General features: G+C 49.2%; 4 protein-coding genes across 9 annotated transcripts in view; 2 read left to right on the top strand and 2 right to left on the bottom strand.

Annotated features, from left to right (window-relative positions):
• The window catches only part of vsig10 (V-set and immunoglobulin domain containing 10), a 172,362-nt gene that overhangs the window by 125,616 nt on the left and 26,444 nt on the right, over positions 1-20,302 (top strand). The gene's annotated exons all lie outside the window — the stretch shown is intronic.
• On the bottom strand, positions 504-6,160 carry ercc6l (excision repair cross-complementation group 6-like). The gene is made up of 3 exons (XM_052068895.1): positions 5,964-6,160; positions 5,302-5,346; positions 504-4,213 (listed from the first exon to the last, which is right to left on the bottom strand). The coding sequence occupies exons 1-3, from the start codon at positions 6,008-6,010 to the stop codon at positions 676-678; spliced, it is 3,630 nt and encodes a 1,209-aa protein (XP_051924855.1). The 5' UTR covers positions 6,011-6,160; the 3' UTR covers positions 504-675.
• pebp1 (phosphatidylethanolamine binding protein 1) lies at positions 6,602-8,040 on the top strand. Its single transcript, XM_052069113.1, has 4 exons — positions 6,602-6,846; positions 7,239-7,348; positions 7,536-7,636; positions 7,725-8,040. The coding sequence occupies exons 1-4, from the start codon at positions 6,712-6,714 to the stop codon at positions 7,940-7,942; spliced, it is 564 nt and encodes a 187-aa protein (XP_051925073.1). The 5' UTR covers positions 6,602-6,711; the 3' UTR covers positions 7,943-8,040.
• taok3a (TAO kinase 3a) overlaps positions 8,806-20,302 on the bottom strand; it is a 29,952-nt gene continuing 18,455 nt past the window's right edge. For 3 of the 5 annotated variants that reach the window (XM_052068919.1, XM_052068920.1, XM_052068918.1), the window contains exons 12-21: positions 19,613-19,780; positions 19,190-19,375; positions 18,210-18,311; positions 12,974-13,210; positions 12,529-12,657; positions 11,995-12,198; positions 11,550-11,789; positions 11,238-11,450; positions 10,346-10,528; positions 8,806-9,432 (exon numbers count right to left, since the gene is read on the bottom strand). In XM_052068919.1, the coding sequence (XP_051924879.1) occupies positions 9,268-9,432; positions 10,346-10,528; positions 11,238-11,450; positions 11,550-11,789; positions 11,995-12,198; positions 12,529-12,657; positions 12,974-13,210; positions 18,210-18,311; positions 19,190-19,375; positions 19,613-19,780 (1,827 nt within the window). In that variant the 3' untranslated portion in view covers positions 8,806-9,267. Of the gene's footprint in view, positions 9,433-10,345; positions 10,529-10,688; positions 10,741-10,969; positions 11,451-11,549; positions 11,790-11,994; positions 12,199-12,528; positions 12,658-12,973; positions 13,211-15,232; positions 15,382-18,209; positions 18,312-19,189; positions 19,376-19,612; positions 19,781-20,302 lie in introns of those variants that run through there. The other 2 variants (XR_007962850.1, XM_052068921.1) reach the window with 2 other exon arrangements.

A 20,302-nucleotide genomic window follows, 5' to 3' on the forward strand; every position in this document is an offset into this window, starting at 1 on the left:
TTCAGTGGGGCCCCAATTTGATACACATCTCTGAAATTACACATTTGCTCACATATTAATGATGTCATGCTAATTAATAAACGGCAGCACGCAACATTTAATTTATATTAATTCCTGTCAGTGGTTACAGGTTCACACAATACTTATGCAACATTCCCGTAAAGTCATCATGACCAATCACTGGGCGCACCATGTTGGTGACATGGTAGAAGTTATTTGAAAAGTGTTTTGCATCATGAACTGAAAACAAGTACCAAAAATGTGGGTAAACAGTGGCTACTCGCTTACGTGGGATATCGGGAGTAAGCTGGAATAATACATAGAAAAAAATAATACATAGAAAATGTTCCATGAGATCAATTTTGTTGTATTGGTGAAAAAATATTGAACATTTTTAAGAAACTGAAAGCTAAATTCACAAATGGGAGCCTTTGCTGGCGCCAACCCACAAGCATGCGGTGGTCCGCGATATTAGGAATCGATTTTCAAGAACAAGGCTTCAGTTGGAACCATACAAAATGCTTTTATTTTTTTGTCCTGAGCTCCTTCCTGTCAGATGACAAATCTTATCCGCTCATTTTGTAGAAGACGAGCCGTCTGTGCTTTGAAACCAACTAAAACAGCAAACACGTACGTACTGAACATTTGAACGCATCAGAGTTCTGAGGAGAGTTCCTATTCCGAGCGACTGAGCTGTCTGTACAGCTGGATGGTCAAAAACTGGATCTCAGGATCTCCGGGCCTGATGTCGAGAGCCTTGAGGAACAAATCCAGAGCCTCGCCGAGTTGCCCTCGGTTGAACGCTTCGCGGCCTCGCGTCACCAGCGACTCATAGCCGTCGACGCCCTCCTCCTTGGCGGCACACTGCTCGAGCCTCTCGGAGGACGTCAGCTCTGGCTCGCCGGTCGCCTCTTCCAGGCGACTGCTCCGGGGATCCAACTCCTCCTCTTCCTCCTCCTCCACTTCTTCCACTTCTTCCTCTTCGACGACTTCTTCGTCTGTATTTAGGGGCTCTCCGGTGGTGTCCTCCGTCCGAGGGCTGGCATCTTCCTCCCCGCTCTTGCGGTCTCGGACGATGGAGCGCGCGAAGGAGCGGCGCGAGGCCACCGACACGTTCTCCCGGAGGCTCTTTCGAGAGCCGATGAGCGATGAGGATTTGGGGGTGGATGATCCATGCGGCGGGAGGTTTTTGAACGCGGCCTTCGACGACTGCGGTATGACCTCCTCGCCCACCACCACCTCGACTTCTTCTTCTTCACTGTCATAAATGATAGGCACTATCTTCTTCCTCTTGGTAGTGGCGATAAGAGACCCGTCCGTATCGGAGACGTCGGACTTGGCGCCGAGTCCGAGCTGCCTCTCCGTCAGGGATTTGCCCACATCGAAGGTTCCTGACATCTGAAGCTGTGACAGCAGCTTCTCCTCCTCATCATCGTTATCCTGGTACAGGATGTCGCTCTCCTTGTCCGGCTGAATCGGGGACAGGAGCTTCGTTTCCTTATCCTGGTACAGGATGTCTTTCTCCTCCAGCCCCAGTTGGGACTGAAGCTTCTTCTCTTCATCCTGGTCGGAGAGCTCGCTCTCCTCCAACTGTAGGTTGAAGTTCCCTTCTATCAGCTCTGAGCCGCTGGCGCGCGACCAGGAGTTGTTTCTTAAACTGGTCGAGGATGACTGCAGGGCGGAAAGTCTTTTGCTCTGGAGGGGTTTCATCGGACTGCCGTCCAAATTTGAGTGGTTCAGGTCTTCGTTGTCGCTGATGTGGATCGAAGCATCCGGAGAAACTCTCCTTACTCCCTTGGAAAAGGCTGCGACTTCTCCATCATGGGTCGTACTGCCCTTACCTCCTCCTTGCTGACTCTTCTCCTTCATGAGCTTTCCTTGATTCCCCGCGGACCAGCTTTCATCCCGAGTGAGATCGATCGGACCCTTCTTGCAGTCACTCGCTCGTTCCGGGTCCGCCCGGGCCGGTGACGAACTGCCGTGGCGTGGCGAACAAGTGAGACTGGATCTGCGCTTGCCAGATTTCTTCTCCTTCGGGGGTTCTTCACGCTCACTTGCCGACTTTCGCCTCCGCGCCGGCTCGGTAGTGGACTCCAAGATGGTTGCAAACTGCATATGCAGATGCGACTCGGCCTTCACCAGCTCCTGGGCCTTCTGGACCCGCCCTTCAATGTACTGTTGCTCTTCTTGGTCCTGTAGGTCCTCGTCGAGGTCCACGTTGAGGGAAAACATGAGGTCGTGATCGGAGATTCCGAACATGTCCATGGCGTGGAGGTGGACGAGGTGAATTTCCAGGTCGGGGTCAGTGCTTCGGTGTTTGGCGTGCAGGGACTGCAGCAGCAGCTGCGTGGAGGAGGACCTGGTGTCCTCCAGGCTGAAGAGCTCCCGCAACTCCTGCTGGCTGAAGTAGCGGAAAGGGTTCTTCTTGTCGCCGGTGGTCTGCCGGATCAGCGAGTCCTTGAAGACCTGCCGTCTGTAGATCTTCTCCTCCACCGTGCCGCACGTGATGAGTCGGTAGATGACCACGTTCTTGGTCTGGCCGATGCGGTACACCCTGTCCACCGCCTGGGCGTCGGTCGCTGGGTTCCAGCTGGGATCATAGATGACCACCCTGTCGGCCGCCGTCAGGGTGATGCCGACACCACCCACCTGGGTGGTGAGGAGGAAGACGGAGTAGCTGTTGTCCGTCTGGAACAGGGTAATGAGTCGGTCTCGCTCCGCCACCTGCGTGATGGTCCCGTCCAGCCGCAGGACTTTGAAGCCTTGGTTCTTCAGGATACGCTGGAGGATGTCCAGCACCATCCTGTAGTGGGCGAAGACCAGCGTGCGGTGGCCTTCGTGCCGCAGACGCTTGAGGAGAGCAATCAGGAAAGCCAGTTTACCGGACTCGGCGATCAGAGTGTCGTCGGGAACGTGGGCGATACTCTGACTGCCCATCTCGTCGTCGTCGTTGCTCTGCCGGGCCTCCCTGAGACCCAAGGTGGAGGTGGCCCTGGCAGAGAGAAGCCTCGGGTGGTCGCAGAGCTTCTTCAGAATGGTCAGCTCGGCAAGAGGCGACCTGGATGTCATGAGCAGCTCCTTGATGTGTTCCAGAGAAATGAACTTCCAGTAGATCTCCTCCTGGATGCCACTGAGGTACGTCCACACGATCAGGTCGTTTTTCCTGGTCAGTGTGGGCATGCTGACCCCGCAGTCCTTCTGATCCTCAGACTCCTTATCCTTCTTCTCCTCTGCACTCTGAGACTGTCCGGCGGCTCGCGCGTGGTCTTTGTTCTTCTGCACTTCAGCCTTTGTCCTGCGCAGGAAGTACGGTTGGATGATGGCCATGAGGTTCTCCGACATCCTGGACCCGAGGGCCTTCTCCCCCGGAGTGGCGTCCTTCTCCCGGGCACGGGTGATGGGATTTTCGTACTCCATCTTGAAGGTTTTGGACGTGCCCAGCAGAGTTCCTTGACAGGCAAAGTCGAAGAGAGCCCACATCTCACGGAGATTGTTTTGGACAGGGGTGCCGGTGAGCAGCAATCGGTTTTTGGACGGGATGGCGGAGGCGCTCTTGGCGGTTTTGGTGGTGCTGGTCTTGATCTTGTGGGCCTCGTCCAAGATCATGTAGTCCCATTTGAACTCGCGGCCCTGGTAGGACGACAGCTGCTGCCAGTTGTTCATTAGCATGGTGTACGTGGTGATGATCACGCCACTCCTCCTCTGGACCTTGTCCAAGTTCTTGGTCCGCTCTGCCTTGCTGGCGCCGTGAAACTCTTTGACCCGCATTCCAGGAGTCCATTTGCTAAACTCCTTGATCCAATTGGTGATGAGCGAGGTGGGCATGACCAGCAAGGTGTGCTTGATCAACTCGTTGTCATACATTGCCGACAGGAAGGAAATGACCTGGATGGTTTTGCCCAGGCCCATGTCATCTGCCAAAATCCCACCTTTGCGCCCGTCCCTGTAGAGGCTGTACAAAAAGGCCACGCCGTTCCTTTGGTAGTTATACAGTTTGTCGTAAAGCTCCTTGTACAGCTTTAGACCGCTCTTGTTGACGTCCACATACTCGTCGTCGTTCTCATCCTCCAGGTTCTGTGCCAGAAACTCCTCAATTTGCCCAATTCGCTTCTGCAGCTTGTCACTGCGGTGAATGTTGCAGGCCATCTTGAAGTGCTCCAAAGCTTTGTTCATCTCTCCCTGTCGGGCCGCATCTTTTCCGTCTTGGATGTGTCTGCGAGCAAAGAAAAGTCAGCACAGCCACTCTGAAGCGCCCACCCGCACGTGACATCATTAACTGGTGACATCACTAACATGTGACATCATCCCATCAAAGAACAGGAGACTCAACCACACCAAAGCTTCAGATCAGCTGCTACTCAAACACTGACAGGCCCAGCAGCACTGACTTGGATTAGCACCCTCATCCCAGATGTTGTCATAAAGACTCATGCTGCACTCTCATATAGAGGCATTCGCACAATGTAGATTTGGCGGGCTCTGGTGGACAGCAATGGGACAGGCAGGGGCTACGTACAGTGGGTGTCCGCGGTGTAAGCAAAAGAGTTGCAAATAAAATATTCATTCATTCAACCCTAATCTGACCCCTCAAAAAGTGACTCGATGCTTCTCATTTATTGGTGTTATATTCCTGCTCCCCCCTTTTTTACGCAAGTACTTTATTTACTGTAATTGTGACTTTACTGCCGTGTTGTGAAAGCGCTATATAAATCAGCATGTATTGTATTGTATTGTGTCTGTTAGTGTGTAAGCTTAAAATATGGCATGCATATTTTCAAGGGCTATTTTTTAACAGTAAAAATTTTGTAGACCGGGGGTGTCAAACTCATTTTTGTCACGAGCCACACGATAAATCTGTGAGGACTGAAACTGTAAGTCGAGCGTTTTATTGTTTAAGTACCAGTAACTGTAATGAGGGGATTGGTAACAAAAAAATGCTTACATTATGTCACTGATTTATTACATATTAAAATCGGTTTTGTTTTTTAATAGCAAGCATCATGGAAGTTGTCATCTTTGATTTGCTTTTCCGGGTCACTTAAAATGATGTGGCAGACCACATCTGGCCCCCAGGCCTTGAGTTTGACACCCGTTTTCTCGACTTACACAAATGTGGGTCGCGACTTAGGCAAACTTAGGCTGGACGAGTATTCATGTGTACTCAAATTCTGGCTTGCAACACGGACCCACCCCCACACCCCTGCCACCCAAAAAATGACCAGGCGACAGCTTGTATCTCAAAAAATAAAATGATGAGCAAGTGAAGGTAGCACTGCTTTAGAAAATATGGTGCTTTGTTACCTATGGTAGACTTCCATGTTGTCCTCCTCCTCCATGGACAAAAACCTGAGAGGAAGCCAACAAAGTCAGACATTGAACAAATGTATTTTATATATGTATGTATAGGACAAACAAATTCGTCCTATCCAGTTTGTACTGCATGCAGTTTCCTGCTCCTGAATGGCTCTAAAAAAGGCCTCTCAACGAGCCACCGCCACAAGTTCCTGCATTTGGAGTGACATTGGAACTGCTGTTTTACATTTTTCTGGCAATTTTGACGTAAATTGGTTGACTTCCAGAGCCCTTTTTGGGGGGCTTCGGGTTTGTGAAGTTACTGTGAGCTCCCAGGCTGGCCTACATTTTCCCATCGCTTCTGACAGTGATATCATTTTGCCTCCTACCTGTGATACATCGGTGACTGTCAATGTACATGAACAATTTCAGGATCATTTGTTCATTCTCGGCTCGGAATTGTTCATTTTTGTCGGCATGGCTACTGCCAACGAATTTCCAATTTAGCCTACAAAACAAACGCAGCACGTCACGGACTTGCTCAAGTAAAATAATTCAGTCGTGCGAACGTTTTTGTGCATCCTCATCTCACGCCGACTGCCTTCCCTCACTAGCTGAACATTTCCCGTTTGTGGACACGGTTTTCATCGGGCGAACTAACGTTAACTTACTTGTCCAGCTTGTCACCAAGCTCCTCCACGTCACCGTTTCCATTCATGTCTGGAGATTATTTTTGTAAAAGGAACACTTGAACAAGTTAGTTGGCGATATTAAACTCAAGAAGTAAAAAAAGAGAGGCTGGGTTAATGTTTTCGAAGTAGGCTGTTTGCCCCGCCAATTTCCTCAAAATCGCACACGCAGGCGACGTGATGACGTTAACGGACGTTGTCCAATAATTGGCAACTAGAAGTTTGTGTAGGCGGGACATGGGGGCGGGATTACCCAATAAGATTAGTTGCTGATGCTGCTCAGCGCCTATTTTCATTGGCTGGAAATGCTCTTTTGATGGCATTAAGTTTTCTGAATCTGAATTTGAACATTGTATTAAGGTAAACTCCTCGCTCCACTGTTAAAACAACATCAACAACAAAACACTTCTCGCTCCTGTTTATTGTTTTGTAAACTATTTTCACAATCTTTATTACAAAAACTTAGTTAATAAAACAAACTACCATGGATACAAAAAAGTAAACTCCTCGGTCCTCTGTTCAAAACAAACCAATATTCGTCGTTGTTCACTGTTTTGTGTGCGTGTGCTTTTGCGTAACAAGCTTTGTTGCCAAAAAAATCAAAACCAAAAATTACAAAAAAACGAACACTTTTGACTGCTGGTCCCTGAACGTCTCATTGCCTTGTCGAATTCAAACAGAGGCAACGGTCGTTTACGTCTGAATTCGCGGTTAGCGGCTCCTTCTAGACATGCCCGTGGATGTGAACCAGTGGAGTGGCCCTCTGCAACTCCAAGAGGTGGAGGAGAAGCCCGGCCAGCCTCTGACCGTCAAATATGGCTCTGTGGAGATCGACGAGCTGGGCAAAGTGCTCACGCCCACGCAGGTTAGCTACATTAGCTTAGCTCGGTCTAGCCTAGCCGAGTTGCTAATTGTGGCAGGTAATGCGCGATTAAAGTTTTTATTTGGGAAAGACGAGAACAGGTTTCAAAGCTCCATCCGTTTATATTTCTGCCACACAAGTACTTAGACCTGTGGTGGCCCAGTTGGTGTCTTTGAAAATTCTAATTTCTCACCAAATTCATGGTTTCCTTTCCAAGTCAATTTTGTCACAAAATGTGTCGTTTTAAATGCCGTATGTTTACATTTTCGAGTAAATTGAAGATAATACGAAAAAAAAACAGAAGACAAACGTGTCTCAAACTTGTTAAAAAAATGTCTGCCATTTTTTAGGTTCACTTTTTCGTTTGGAATATGCTGACCTTTCACTCCCCCCAGGTTCAGAACCGGCCCACATGCATCGAGTGGGAGGGATGTGACCCCAGCAAACTTTACACTTTAGTCCTGACTGACCCGGACGCCCCCAGCAGGAAGGAGCCCAAATTCAGGTTACACCATGAACACATCTTGAGAAATAAATTCATTTTCATAAATGGGTCATTGATTTTCTACGTGATTATTTTACATCAGATTTTCATAAAGAATTTTAAAAAAACGGTACAGCTTAATTGATATATTGGAATGTGTTCACGCAAACCTCGTCGAAACAAGTGAATGTGGACTTGTGTTTATCAGAGAGTGGCATCACTTCCTAGTGGTCAACATGAAAGGAAACGACGTGTCTTCCGGTGTCGTCTTGTCCGACTACGTCGGTTCCGGTCCTCCTGAGGGAACAGGTGACACAATTACAAAGTAAAAGTTGGAAGAAAATGGAATCCAAGTTCTGGAAAATGCTAAGCGAGCGATGGCATTTCCTGTGTGCAGGTCTCCACCGCTACGTTTGGCTGGTGTACAGCCAGACGGGAGAGCTGTCGTGCACCGAGCCCGTCCTTACCAACCGATCGGGCAACGGCCGCGGCAAGTTCAGCGTTGGCGCTTTCCGCCGCAAGTACGGGCTGGGGGCACCCGTCGCTGCCACTTGCTACCAGGCCCAATGGGACGACTACGTGCCCAAACTCTACAAGCAGCTGGCGGGAAAGTAGGACTCCTCCAACAATGAGGAATGAGGGGGGGGGGGGGGGGCGCCGTTTCACCTGGCGCACATCAATGGGTTGAATCAATAAAGCTGCTTCGCAATCAACTTGTCAGCTTCAGATCACTGACCGGCTTGAGTGCCTCTCTCTGGTTACTCCGCTCCATATTTTCACAGCCCTAACAAAAAGTTTTGGACAAATAACTAAAATGCATTAAAAAATGTCATTTATATTTTAAGCAGGGCGGCCCGGCAGTCCAGTGGTTAGCACGTCGGCTTCACAGTGCAGAGGTACCGGGTTCGATTCCAGCTCCGGCCTCCCTGTGTGGAGTTTGCATGTTCTCCCCGGGCCTGCGTGGGTTTTCTCCGGGTGCTCCGGTTTCCTCCCACATTCCAAAAACATGCGTGGCAGGCTGATTGAACGCTCTAAATTGTCCCTAGGTGTGAGTGTGAGTGGTTGTTCGTTTCTATGTGCCCTGCGATTGGCTGGCAACCGATTGAGGGTGTCCCCCGCCTACTGCCCAAAGACAGCTGGGATAGGCTCCAGCACCCCCCCCCACCCCCCGCGACCCTAATGAGGATCAAGCGGCTCGGAAGATGAATGAATGAATATAGGCAGTCCTACGATCGCATAAAAGGTCAAATGAGGTCAAATGTCACAAAAATCTTTTCCCAAATTAATTCAGCGTGAAAACTTATTGACGAGAATACAAAACGGCATCAAAAACATGGTGGCAATTTGGTATTGATTTTTTTTTTGTTAATCATATAAATTTAGTTAATACATTTGAAAAAATAAATCATGAAATTCCTACTTTTTACAAGCCCCAAACGCAGCGGTGTACTCGATGAAGAGGAGGCTGGCGACATGGATGTTGCGTCATGAGCACTTTATTTACAAATATAATTGAAAGCGTGTCAACACCTCCGCGCTTCGCTTCCCGTTGGGCCGAGCGCGGTCGGTTGCTGGCCGTGATTAAAGTGCATGCAATCATCCTCATCGTCGTCGGAAGAAGAAAATCGGAACACTTGAATCGGAGAAGGGAAAATGTGTGTGTTTTTTTTCCCCCCCAGTGAAATCGCATTTAAAATACAATATATGAAAATAAGTAAAAGCTCCCCGTCAAATCCTTGGGTGCAAAGTCGGCGCGTGCTAGCGAGAGCCCTTTTGTGCTGGAATCCACTCGTCACCTAACGATGACGATTTTTCATCGTCGTCTTCTTCTTGTTCTTCACAGCGGCTGCCATTGCGGAGGCAAAGGCTCCCGCGGATTGGCTGTCTGAAGATGAGGAAGGGAAGGGGGGGTGGGAGGGGGAGGGGCGTGCGCCAGCCCCTCATCTGTAGTCATCCTTGGCCCAGTCGAGCGCCGCGGCCAAGTTGGCGAAGCCCAGCCGCGCGCTCTCCGCGTCAAAGGCGTCCAGCTCGCGTTCCTCGCGCTCCAGCAGATGCTTGATGCGCTCCGTGCGATCCTTCTGCACCGACAGCAACTCCTCCTCCATCTGACCACAACAACAAAAACAACAACAACACACTCGCTTTTTCTTATTTTAAGTTTCAGTCCGAAGATCACTTTCACTTTAACCACGAGATAAACTCCACGTCGCCCTTCCTTCCGCTTCAGGTCCGTTTTGTCGGCACGTCACAAGAAAATCTCGATATTTCTTCCCCGCAAGACCAACGTTATCAAAAAGAGCTGGAAAAAGGGGCAAACCGGTGTCAAAAGGTCCATTTTGGCCAACACACACACACACACACACACACACTACAGGCACGCCAGTCCTGCTGGAGTTGTTTGTGCAAAGTATGACGTCATGCGTTTTGTAGCGCCACGTCGCCGGGCGGCCAGCAGAGGGCGACAGACGACGCCACAACGCCACCAAGCCTCCTCGTCCGCGGTCTCCACACATGACATCATCGCCACGCACTCTCCTTTCAGCGCGCGCACGCACGCATATCAATAACAAAGAGATTTCACAAACGTGCATTCATTTACGCACACACGACGCCAGTCACCGATGGAAAGTTAACGAGGACAGACATTCTGAGAGCTTTCACAGACTGCAAATGTGGACATTTTGAATCTTGGTGGTGGTCCTCGTCAAGGTTCACATTTTGGTTGGCCTCTAATATTGCCTCAGGATTTTTTTTTTTTGTTGAAGAATTCATCCATGGATGCTAGTTTTACTTAGCAGCCAGAAACTTGGAGAAAATGAGAAAATAAAAAGTGTCCTGAAGCTAGTGGTGAAAACACACAGGTCAGCCATTTTGGTTCTGTAACACGCTCCAGAATCTCAAAGAATTCAGCTTCACTTGCGAGTAACGATTAGCATGGGCAGGTCCACAAAAACAAAACAAACAAAGGTTTTTGCAGGCATGGGTGCTAAGTAAGAGCCCAAACCCCCGCGTTTGTACCTTTTGCTCGAGATGGGCTCGTCGGAGCGAGACTTTCTGCTCGAGCTTGTGTCGCTCGCGCTCGTGCTGCGCGTCCGTCTGCATCTTGATTTTGCTCTGGTAGGCGTTGAGCAGCTCCAGCTCCTGTTGCAGCTGCTGCCGAAGCGCCTGGCACTCCGCCTCCTGGGACTCGTCCAGGCGCAGCTGAGCCGCGACACGGCGACAGAACAAAAATCACAACGTGAGGCTTTCATCCCCCCCCCCACAAAACACATGTATGTATGTGGCGCGGAGGCTTTTGGACAGGTTGGGGGGGGAAATAAATGCTCAGTGGGAAAACAAGATAATTTATTGCATTATGGACTTTTTATTTTTTTTTTTGGTGCCAGAAAATGTATTTGAAAAAAAAAAAAAAACTCGTAAAACTCGGAAAATCAAATGGTCATTTAGCATGGGAAATGTAAAAAAAAAGTTAAAAAAAAATAAAATAAAAAAAATCATGCTAAATTTTTCTCCGAGCACATCAGATTTTTGAGATATTGTCATGCTTGATTTAAAAAAAATATATTTTGATGTTTGACCTCTACAAGCTTGCGCAATACGTTGATAGCGGAGACGCTGCTGAAAAAAAAAAAAAAAAAAGACTCGTAAAACTTGGAAAATTAAATGGTCATTTAGCATGGGAAATTAAGTTAAAAAGTTAAAAAAAAATTTTTTTTTTGCTAAATTTTTCTCCGAGCACATCAGATTTTTGAGATATTGTCATGCTTGATTTTTTTAAAATTTATTTTGATGTTTGACCTCTACAAGCTTGCGCAATACGTCGATAGTGGAGTCCACGTCCACCTGTTGCTCAACCAATTGGGTGGCTTTTGTGAGGAGAGATGCGCGCTGCGCCGTTGTGGGTACGCACCGCCTGCGAGGCCATCATGTGGTTGATGCTGTGCTCGTAGCGCTCGGCCAGGACGGCCAGCTTGCGCGTGTGCTCGTCCTTGAGCGCCTTGAGGACGCTCTTGTGCTCGCCCTTGGGCGTCACCTCCAACTGGTGGTGGCGCAGCGCCTTGTATTGCTTGCTTTGCACCTTGCACGTGTCCTGGAACTGCTTCTTGATGGCCAGCTCCAGCGACTGCGTGCACAACAACAACAACAACGACGTGACGGGAGGAAGCTTCAAAAGGGATAACGTTTTTTTTTTTTTTCCCCAAAGTCTTCTTGTAACAGCCACCTTGATGTTCTTGGGCTGCTGCCGCAGCTGCATGACGTGTTTACGGTGGAGCTCCCTCTGGCGTCGGCTGTTGTACTCCATCTGGTTGTCGAGCTCCGTCTGGTGCTGCAGGCGGATCAGGTCCTCGCGCAGCTTCTGCAGGCTGCGCAGCTGCCGGCCCTCCAGCTCCTGCGTGGACTCGTCGTGGCGGATGAGCGTGGCGTGCTCCAGCTCCTTCTGGCTCTTCTTCTTGTTCAGCTCCTGCACCAAATTCCAACCCGCTGGCTTTATTTTTTTTATTTTATTTATTTTTTTGGACAAAGGCAACAAATCTTCACGGGGGGAACTCGAACCGCAATGTTGATAACGCTGCGATATTCCCACTATTGCACATCTTCTTGATCATCTGCTCTTTTCTTTTTGCTGGAACGCGCACGTGTGCGGCGTTGTGGGTGTGGGCGCGTACCTCTCGTATGTGCTCCTGCTCCAGGCGGTGGCGGGCGAGCAGGGCGCTTCGCTTGAAGGCCCGCGCGTGGCGCTCCAGCCGCAGGCGCTGGCGGGCCAGCAGGTCGGCCTCCTCCTCGGCCTGCGAGTGCTGCATGTTCTCCTTGTGTTTGGACAGACGCTCCTGCTTCTCCTTCTTCGGCGTGCTCGCGTCCTCGCTCATCTCCTGCCGCGCGACCGCAACGACGACAATGTCATTGATGAAAGACCCCCCCCCCCCGCGTACGGCCAACAGCAACTCGTCTGCGTTTCGTAAACAAAAGACAACTTAGCAATCAACAACCTGACTAGCACCTGTTTATATACGTTTAAATATATATATATTTTTTTGGGGGGGGGTTGTTTGTTTTTTTTCACCTTCAACAATTTTTTTTTTTTTTGCAGCGGTCAAAGACAATCGATACGCCCCCCCAACGCGTACGTTTGGACGTTTCTGTCAACATGAGCGCTAGCCGTCTTGCTAGCCAAACACCGTCGTAGCACTCGGCTCGCTCACCTCCTTGATCTTCTCCTTGCAGAGTTTGTATTGTTTCTTCTGCGTGTCCAGGAATGTGCTGAGCTCCTTTTTCTGCTGCGCCACCATCTGCTGCTGGAACTTCTTCTCCTCGGCCAGCGACGCCTTCGCCTGCGCGAGTTAGCACGTTGCCGTGTTAGCGCACGGCTAACACGCGTTAGCACGCTGGCGTGCTAACGCGCCGTCGCCCCGCAAATTATATGTGAAACGTCACGCGGCTGGCTGCAAGTTCCGATCTCGATCGGCGTCAAATGGTCTCAGTGAAGCAGCATGTGGCTCAGGGTTATTTTGTTTTTCCGAACCGCAAAAAAACGATACCGTTTCTACGTGCGGTTTTTTTATGCGGATGTTTGGTTCTCATCTTCCCAAGTCCTTGGCTGCCTGCAGTGCTTGTTTTTTTGTTGTTGTTTTTTTTGTGGGCGCATACCTCCTTGTCGGCGTGCGCGGCGTGCCTCTTGGCCAGCTTCTCCAGCTCGGCGTAGGCGTTGTTGGCCTGCGTCTCCACCTCCTTGTGCAGCCTGAGGCGGTGCTCGTCCATCTCGGCCTTGAGTTTGTTCTCCAGGGCGATCAGCTGCTTCTGGTGTTGCCTCCGCATGCGCTTGTAGCCCGACATCTGCTCGCGCAGCTCGTTGTCCTGCTCGTGCTCGTGGATCTGCTTGGTCACCTGAGAGACAAAACGGCAACATTTCAGACTTGGACAGCAACGCTTAGGACGCTGGTTCCCGGCTCGTGTGGCGAGCTTGTTTGGTTGGTTTGTTACGCCAGCATTGGACAAAAATCAAAATTTTGTGGGGTTTTTTTTGTGGAAATTCTCTTTTTCTTTAGTTTTCCCAGTACACAATGTCACAATATCTGTAAAAATCAAAATTTTTCGTCAAGAATAATAAAATCACTTTTGGCAACCCCGCCCCCCAAAAAATTGGCGAGGCCACCAAAACACAAAAAGTGCTTAGCTATTAATTGATTAATAGACAATGAATCAATGATCTAATTAATCAATCCTTTTTTTTAAATAATCGCTGAAGATGCCATTTTTATTGAAAATTGTCCAAAGATTGTGAATTTTGGCTTTTTACCGGTTGTCATCCATCAAAGTGGACCGATTATCTTTTTGCTCAATAAAAACGGATGATTTGCTTTTTATTTTTGAAAACAACGATCAGCATTTTGGTTCTTTTTTTTTTTTTAAATTTCACATGTGACGGAGAAAAGCAGTGACTGAATCACAAATCCATTTTTTTTGCACTGTCATAATGTCCTGCTTTTGAAGAAAGGGATTGACATTTTTTTAAAGATGATAAATCGACAAAATAATCGATAGACAGATGGTTAAAAATCACGGTTAGGTGCAGTTTTTTCATCTGGTTTTCCAAAAATGTTGGAAACGACTGAGGCAAGCTTCTCAAGCAACACATTGAAACGAACATCCCAACTTCAGTGTGACAACAGCTGGACAACGTCCCCCCCTGCCCCCCCCCAGCACAATAGCCACATTTTGAACGATCGCCGGTTGCCATGAAACCAAATAAATGCAAATCACTCCACACATTGGCTTCCTCCTCGCAAATTTTCAGACACCATTTCAAGGTCAAAATGTCCACATCTCGTTCATTTTTCTGTGAGGAAACCTCGACCGCATTCCGACAATTTCACAGAAAACCTGCCAAACGGGAAACATGTTCACTGCCCATTCCACTATTCCTGAACTGATTTTTCAAAAGGCCACATTTTTGCATTTCCACGACAAATCAAGGCGAACGAACACATTTTTGATCTTGAGCACCTCCTCTCGCATTCGTCGACCATTTCAAACCATTCCATCGTCAAACTGTTGATCTCATTCAAATGTTCATTGTCGGACTCTCCGATGACTATTTGAGACGTCATTGGCATCGGGTAGAAATTTTCACATTTCAAGAACCCCCCTCCCCCCCCCCGACCCTCCTGCGCCCCACCTCACCAAAACGGCACGATTGTTCAAACACGAACGTTGAGCCATCGACAAAAAAGAGCGGAAGCCATTTTCGGCACGTGTGGATTTGTGACATGACATTTCTTTATTTTAACCAAATAAAAAAAATAAAATAAAACAACCAAAAACTCATTGAGACTCAAAATCTGTTTTCCAAGAGTGAAAAAAATAAAATAAAATAAAAATATACCAAATGGTGACACCCAGTCGGCGGTTTCGACCCGACGCCAGCCATGCGGACTTCTTGTTACGTTTCGGAACATTTTGAGCTCATTCTGTAATCCGCCGGGACAAATTTCCCCCCCCCCACATTTGCAGATTTTTCATTTTGTTCCGTGCATATGTTTTTCTTGCCGTTTTTTTCCAAGTCAAGTCACGTCGAGAGTATTTCTCGAGCACTTTCAAACAGCCATGGCTGCATACAAAGTGCTGTACATGGAGCGATTTAACATACACAATAAACAGTAAGACGAATCGGTAATAAAGGCGGTAGAAAGCACCAAGCGGTAAAATCAAGAACAAATTTTGATCGATTCAAATCATTCCAACTTCAATTCCTCAACCACCACCCAAACAAACCCTCGCGCATGAAAAGCTCGATTTCTTCATATTAAACTCCGCCTTCCAGGTGGCTCCAGCGAATCCAACCTATACGCCGTTTGAACAATTCAATCAACCGCGCGCTTGCTAGAAATCGCGAAACGGGGGCCAGACCTGACGACGGAAGGGCTGCTGCGCGTCCTGGCTGCGCATCTTCCGGTACGTCCCGGCCGAACGCCTCAGGCCCAACATGGCGGCGAGCGCGGCCCAGCGCAGCGGCATCCGGGAGCCTGGCCCGGGCGGCGTCCTCTGCGTGCCGGCCCCCGGGGTCCGAGGGAGCCCAGATTGCCCGCCCCCCCACCCCCCCTCCGACAACGACGTGCCCTGGTTGGTGCCCAGGGCACGCAAAAGGGAGGCGGAGGCCGGTACAGAGCCGCCCTTTGAGCGGCGCTAACGCTAGGCGGCGGGCAGCAGGTGGGTTACATGAATACCTCATTGACGGGAGCTTGGCGAAGGGGGGGGGGTCGGGGGTCGGCTGGGCACGTTAGTGAGGGAAATGACAAGCGGGCGCCGCGCCGTTTTTTTGCCGCCCCCCCCTCCCTTCTTTTTCAAGCCTTTCAGCTCTGGAAATGGACAACGCTTCAGTGATGATCAAATTCATCATCGGTCATTGACGAATCATTTCGCAACAACTTCAATTTGTTCAAACGTGTGTGGAATTTCAGCAAATGTTGTCATCTTTCGAAAGCAGACTTTTTTTTTTTCCCCCTCTGCCTCCGGCAAGAAAAAAAAGATCTGCTTTGATTTTGGAGAAACAGTCATCAATATTTTATTGATGGAAGGGGACCAAAGCGGGAAGTTGAATTTGCGTCACTTTGTGCAATTTTGCCACTTTGAAAAGTTGATCTGCTTTTGGAATCAAGGGATGGATGAAAGATTCATCAGATTAAAAAAAAACAACAACAACATTGACAGAAGATAACGGTTGGTCGTGGCCCCCAATTCCAAATCTCCCGTTTAGATCAATTTGTGACTTTTGGCCAAAATGACAGATTTGATGAAAGGAGTCCAATAGCGATATTTGTCCTAGTTGAACCAATTCGAAGCACTTCAACTCAAAAGAAAAAAAAATCCCATAGTCTTTGTTTTTCTCAGAAGTTTAAAGTAGAAGAAATTTGAGGAGATACAAAAATAACAATGAATGAAAAATGATTTGAGGTCAAATGCGTGTATGTGCGCTAGGTCAAAGGTCGGGTCGGGTCAAATGGAGTCCAAAGCCGTTTTGAAAAACGTGGCGGATATGCCCGCGTTGTTCCCCCCCCCAAGCGGGCTTTTGCTTTGACCTAGAATAACCTCTGCGGCCCCTCCCTCGTCCGCTTCACTCCGGCCCGACTCGTTTGGATGGAGGGCGCACAAAACCTCAACCATGATGATGATGATGATGAAGATGATCATGCCATCAATTCCACCATTCCAATCTGTGGGGACGCCTGCGCGAACGCCCGGCGGCGCTTTCTTTGTCTCCCCTGCTCGAGGACGCGGGCAAAAAAAAAGATGATGTCATCCAACACCAACCCAGGAGCCGCTTGCGCTCGCGCACGGCATAGAAGGTCTCGGATGAACCAAGGCGCGAGCATGCACGCGTGTGTTTCGCACCTTTGTCAAGGACACGGCGGGCACGCACGCGCATCCCGTCTAAACTCACACGCAGACACGCGCATTCTCACTTGCACGCACACACAAGCGGAGACACGCACCCTCTCATGCCACACACACACACACACACACACACACACACATGCTCGAACTCACACACATAGACATTCAGTCACACACACACACAGGTGCTCGAACTCACACACACAGACATTCAGTCACACACACACACACGCGCACACGTACACACTCACAAGCACATTCTCACACACACACTTGTGCACACAGCGGTTCACGGAGGGTTTAAAAAGCCCACGTGAAAGCCCGCCGACTTACTACAACTTACTACGGCTTGTTTCTATGACAACAGACGAGTGGAAGACACACAAAGAGAAAACGAGAGAAAGAAAAGACGTGAAAGGAAAACGCTGAGTGGCTGCCGCCATCGATTTTCACGCCGACGGCGGTTCGAGAAAATTAAGCGCGCTCGCCCAAACGACACAAATTATATATAATAACGCTTTACATCACGTTGAGACGTCAGACGAATAACTCCCGCAGCCCGTCTAGGTGGCAAGCTCGACATGCTGCTGCCAATTACGGTATTGGGAGAACAATAAAAATCTAATCTGGTAGCAGTCTGGCAATTTGCAAAATGTGGAGGTGCATATATTTTGATGTCGAGACATCCACATAGCATCTTCCACACCCCGTTTAGGCAGAAAGCAATCATGGCGCACACACTTGAACTGGCGCTGCTCTTTTTGAGATAAATCAAGCTCGATGGCTAAGAAGTAACAAAATGTGGTGTTGCAGCTCACATGCTAATGTTGAGAAATCCACCAAACATCTCATGCAGCCCGTTGAGGCAGAAACCTCCACCTGCTACTGCCGCATACAGTATAGCGGGCCTCTGATGCTGGAAGACAAACGTCGCAATGGTGGACGTCCATAGAATAGCAACGTCCGAGCTCACGTTGAGACATTCACCGCCTGTTTCATGCTGCCCATTTAGGCATCAGATGTCACCTATTGTAGCCACACGGTGCTTCAAGTTAGCCGTGTTAGCAGTCCAGAAAGCAGCAAAGCGAGGGCATCCATCTCAGTACTCCAGACTAACCTTTCAAACCGGTGCACCCAATATTTTTTTTTTGTGGTTGCACCAGTGCTTAAGTTGGTCACACCAAATTTTTCTCGAGAGTCCCTTTGTGCGCAATTTTCATTTTCCAAGTTTAAAAATTCTGTTCAGGAATTACAACGGGAATGTGCGCGGAAGCACACTCCACACTCAAAACAGTTCAGACCGATTTTACATCTACCAGCATCCGGGGGGGTTCAATGTCTTGCTCAAGGACACTTCAACTTGGTCGCAAGGACTTAAGATCGAACCCTCAACAAACACTCTAGCATTCAGCCGTCTTCACACAAGTTGTGAGGGTGCTGTGGCTAAACCACACTCGCAGGGATCATTTTCATGAAAAAAAGAAAATCTTACCAAGGATGCAGACTTGATGGTCGCAAAGCGGGCCTGGTTCTTGTAGTTTTGGGCCTGGCTGCTCTTGGGGTGAATGCCCTCGTCCCAGGTGTACTGTTGCTCCTGACACACAACAATCATGCACATTTCATGCCTGCGCTTTTTCCACATAAATCAACCCTGGTAAAGGTTTGTAACAACATGCAGGGAGATCAACGAGTACCCTACGCGGCCCGTTTAGGCAGAAAACTCTCCCGGCTGCTGCGTTTATGACTCGTTGTCATCAAGACAAAAGTGAGACGGGTAGCGACCGGGAAAGGAACCAAAGTCAGGATGCGACTTAACTTGAATTAATTGAATTAATTAATTTTAGTTGGGCTAACACCTCAGGCAGCCCGTTTGGCTAAAAGGACTTCACATTTAGACATCAAACACTTGTTTGCTTTGAGGTCAATTGAATCTGGCAACACTCAGGGAAAAATGTGGTAAAAAAAAAACAACAACAAACATGCCAACTTTGGGTTGTCTGCTGACCACTCAACGCATCCCATTTAGGCGGCAGAGTCCAGCGGCCTTTTACCCACTTTTACGCTTTGCCTCAACAAAAATCATGTGTGGTGTCAGCGTGCTATAAAAACCATGGGGGTTCAGTTGACATGCTGCCTTTGAGACATCCGCCCCACGCAGCCCGTTGAGGCGGCAAACTCCACCTGACTGATGCCAGACATGTTATGCTTTTGTTTCTTCAAGAGAAACATAAACGGGTAGCAGTCTGTAAAGTAACGCGTGAGGAATACAGACAACAAGCTTTGTTGCATCGGCAGAGGACCAAATGTAGCCCGTTTAGGCGGGCAACTCCACCTGCTGACGCCACATATTCCGCCGCGCTTGAACAACTTCATGACAAATTTAGCCCGGTCGCAGTCTAAAAACGGGAGTTGAGCGAACATGCAAACTTGGCGACACCCGGCCAGCCCCGCAGCCCGTTCGGGCAGAAATACCTTTTCAGTGTGCACGGAGGAGTCCAGGGTGCTCCCATAGTCGTGCGGGTGCATCACGCTAATGTCGTCCAGAACCTCCTGCAGGCTGTTGACGCTGCTGCTCTGGCTGCCCGTGCTGACCGACGTGCTGGGTATGGAGTGACTGCTGCCCAGACTGTTCATCTTGCAGCTCGCCGCCTCACTGTCCTGCGAGTCCACGTCCACAAAGTTACAAATGCACATGCCCGTTGAAATTTGAGTCTGGTTGAGTCGATTGACGGATGGGATGGCTGATCGACAAGTGGGAATTTCAAAATAAAATCGCCGTGAACCCAGGTCTCCCTGCACAGGAACCCAGGAACCCAGCACAGGTCTCCCTGTGCGACGAGTGCTCGGAAACATAAGCCGAAGGCTAAACGGGTGCCGTGTGCATGACGGTCCCACCTCCTCATCCTCCTGGCTCTCCCCCATGGGCCCGTTGTGCTTCTCCTGGTAGAGGATTTTCTTCATCTTGCGGTACTGCAGGTTGTCCAGCTCGCGCACGGCATCTTTGGTCCTCTGGATCAGGTCGAGCAGGATCCTCGCCGGCCGCTCCCGGCGCACAAAGTCGTGCTGGGGAAGAGAAAGTAAAACCAGAAACGTGATAATCGCCTTCATTGGACCCGCTATTGCCAGAAGTGTCACCGGAGGGCGCCTGCGAGTTGAAACGAATTCTTGATTTTCATGTAACGGTGCAGCAACGCTGCAAAATGGGACATTTACCGACGTTTTTAAATTTGAGCTTTATTCTATCAAATGCTGACAACACAACATTTTAAATATTGCCGTTTTGGAAATCCAGCCATCTGCTTTATCCTCACGAGGGTCACGGGTGTGCAGTAGATGGGGGACACCCTGAACCGGTTGCCAGCCAATCGCAGGGCACACGACGACAAATGACCACTCACGCTCACACCCAGGGACAATCAAGCCTGCCACGCATGTTTTTGGAATATGGGAGGCCACCGGAATACCCGGAGAAAACCCACGCAGGCACATGGAGAACATGCAAACCCTACACAAGAAGGCCAGAGCCCGGAATTGAACCCTGCAACTCTGCATTGTGAAGCAGACACGGTAACCAGTAGCGCACTG

Source organism: Hippocampus zosterae, chromosome 6 (assembly GCF_025434085.1).
Source record: "Hippocampus zosterae strain Florida chromosome 6, ASM2543408v3, whole genome shotgun sequence".
NCBI classification, from domain to species: Eukaryota; Metazoa; Chordata; class Actinopteri; order Syngnathiformes; family Syngnathidae; genus Hippocampus; species Hippocampus zosterae.

Bases quoted from the DNA above. Each gene is read 5' to 3' on its own strand.
- ercc6l (XM_052068895.1), bottom strand. From the start codon at position 6,010: ATGAATGGAAACGGTGACGTGGAGGAGCTTGGTGACAAGCTGGACAA. The intron at 5,347-5,963 runs GTAAGTTAACGT...GCTTCCTCTCAG, and splicing joins CTTGGTGACAAGCTGGACAA to GTTTTTGTCCATGGAGGAGG. The intron at 4,214-5,301 runs GTAACAAAGCAC...CTTTGCTCGCAG, and splicing joins AACATGGAAGTCTACCATAG to ACACATCCAAGACGGAAAAG.
- pebp1 (XM_052069113.1), top strand. From the start codon at position 6,712: ATGCCCGTGGATGTGAACCAGTGGAGTGGCCCTCTGCAACTCCAAGAG. The intron at 6,847-7,238 runs GTTAGCTACATT...CACTCCCCCCAG, and splicing joins AAGTGCTCACGCCCACGCAG to GTTCAGAACCGGCCCACATG. The intron at 7,637-7,724 runs GTGACACAATTA...TCCTGTGTGCAG, and splicing joins CGGTCCTCCTGAGGGAACAG to GTCTCCACCGCTACGTTTGG.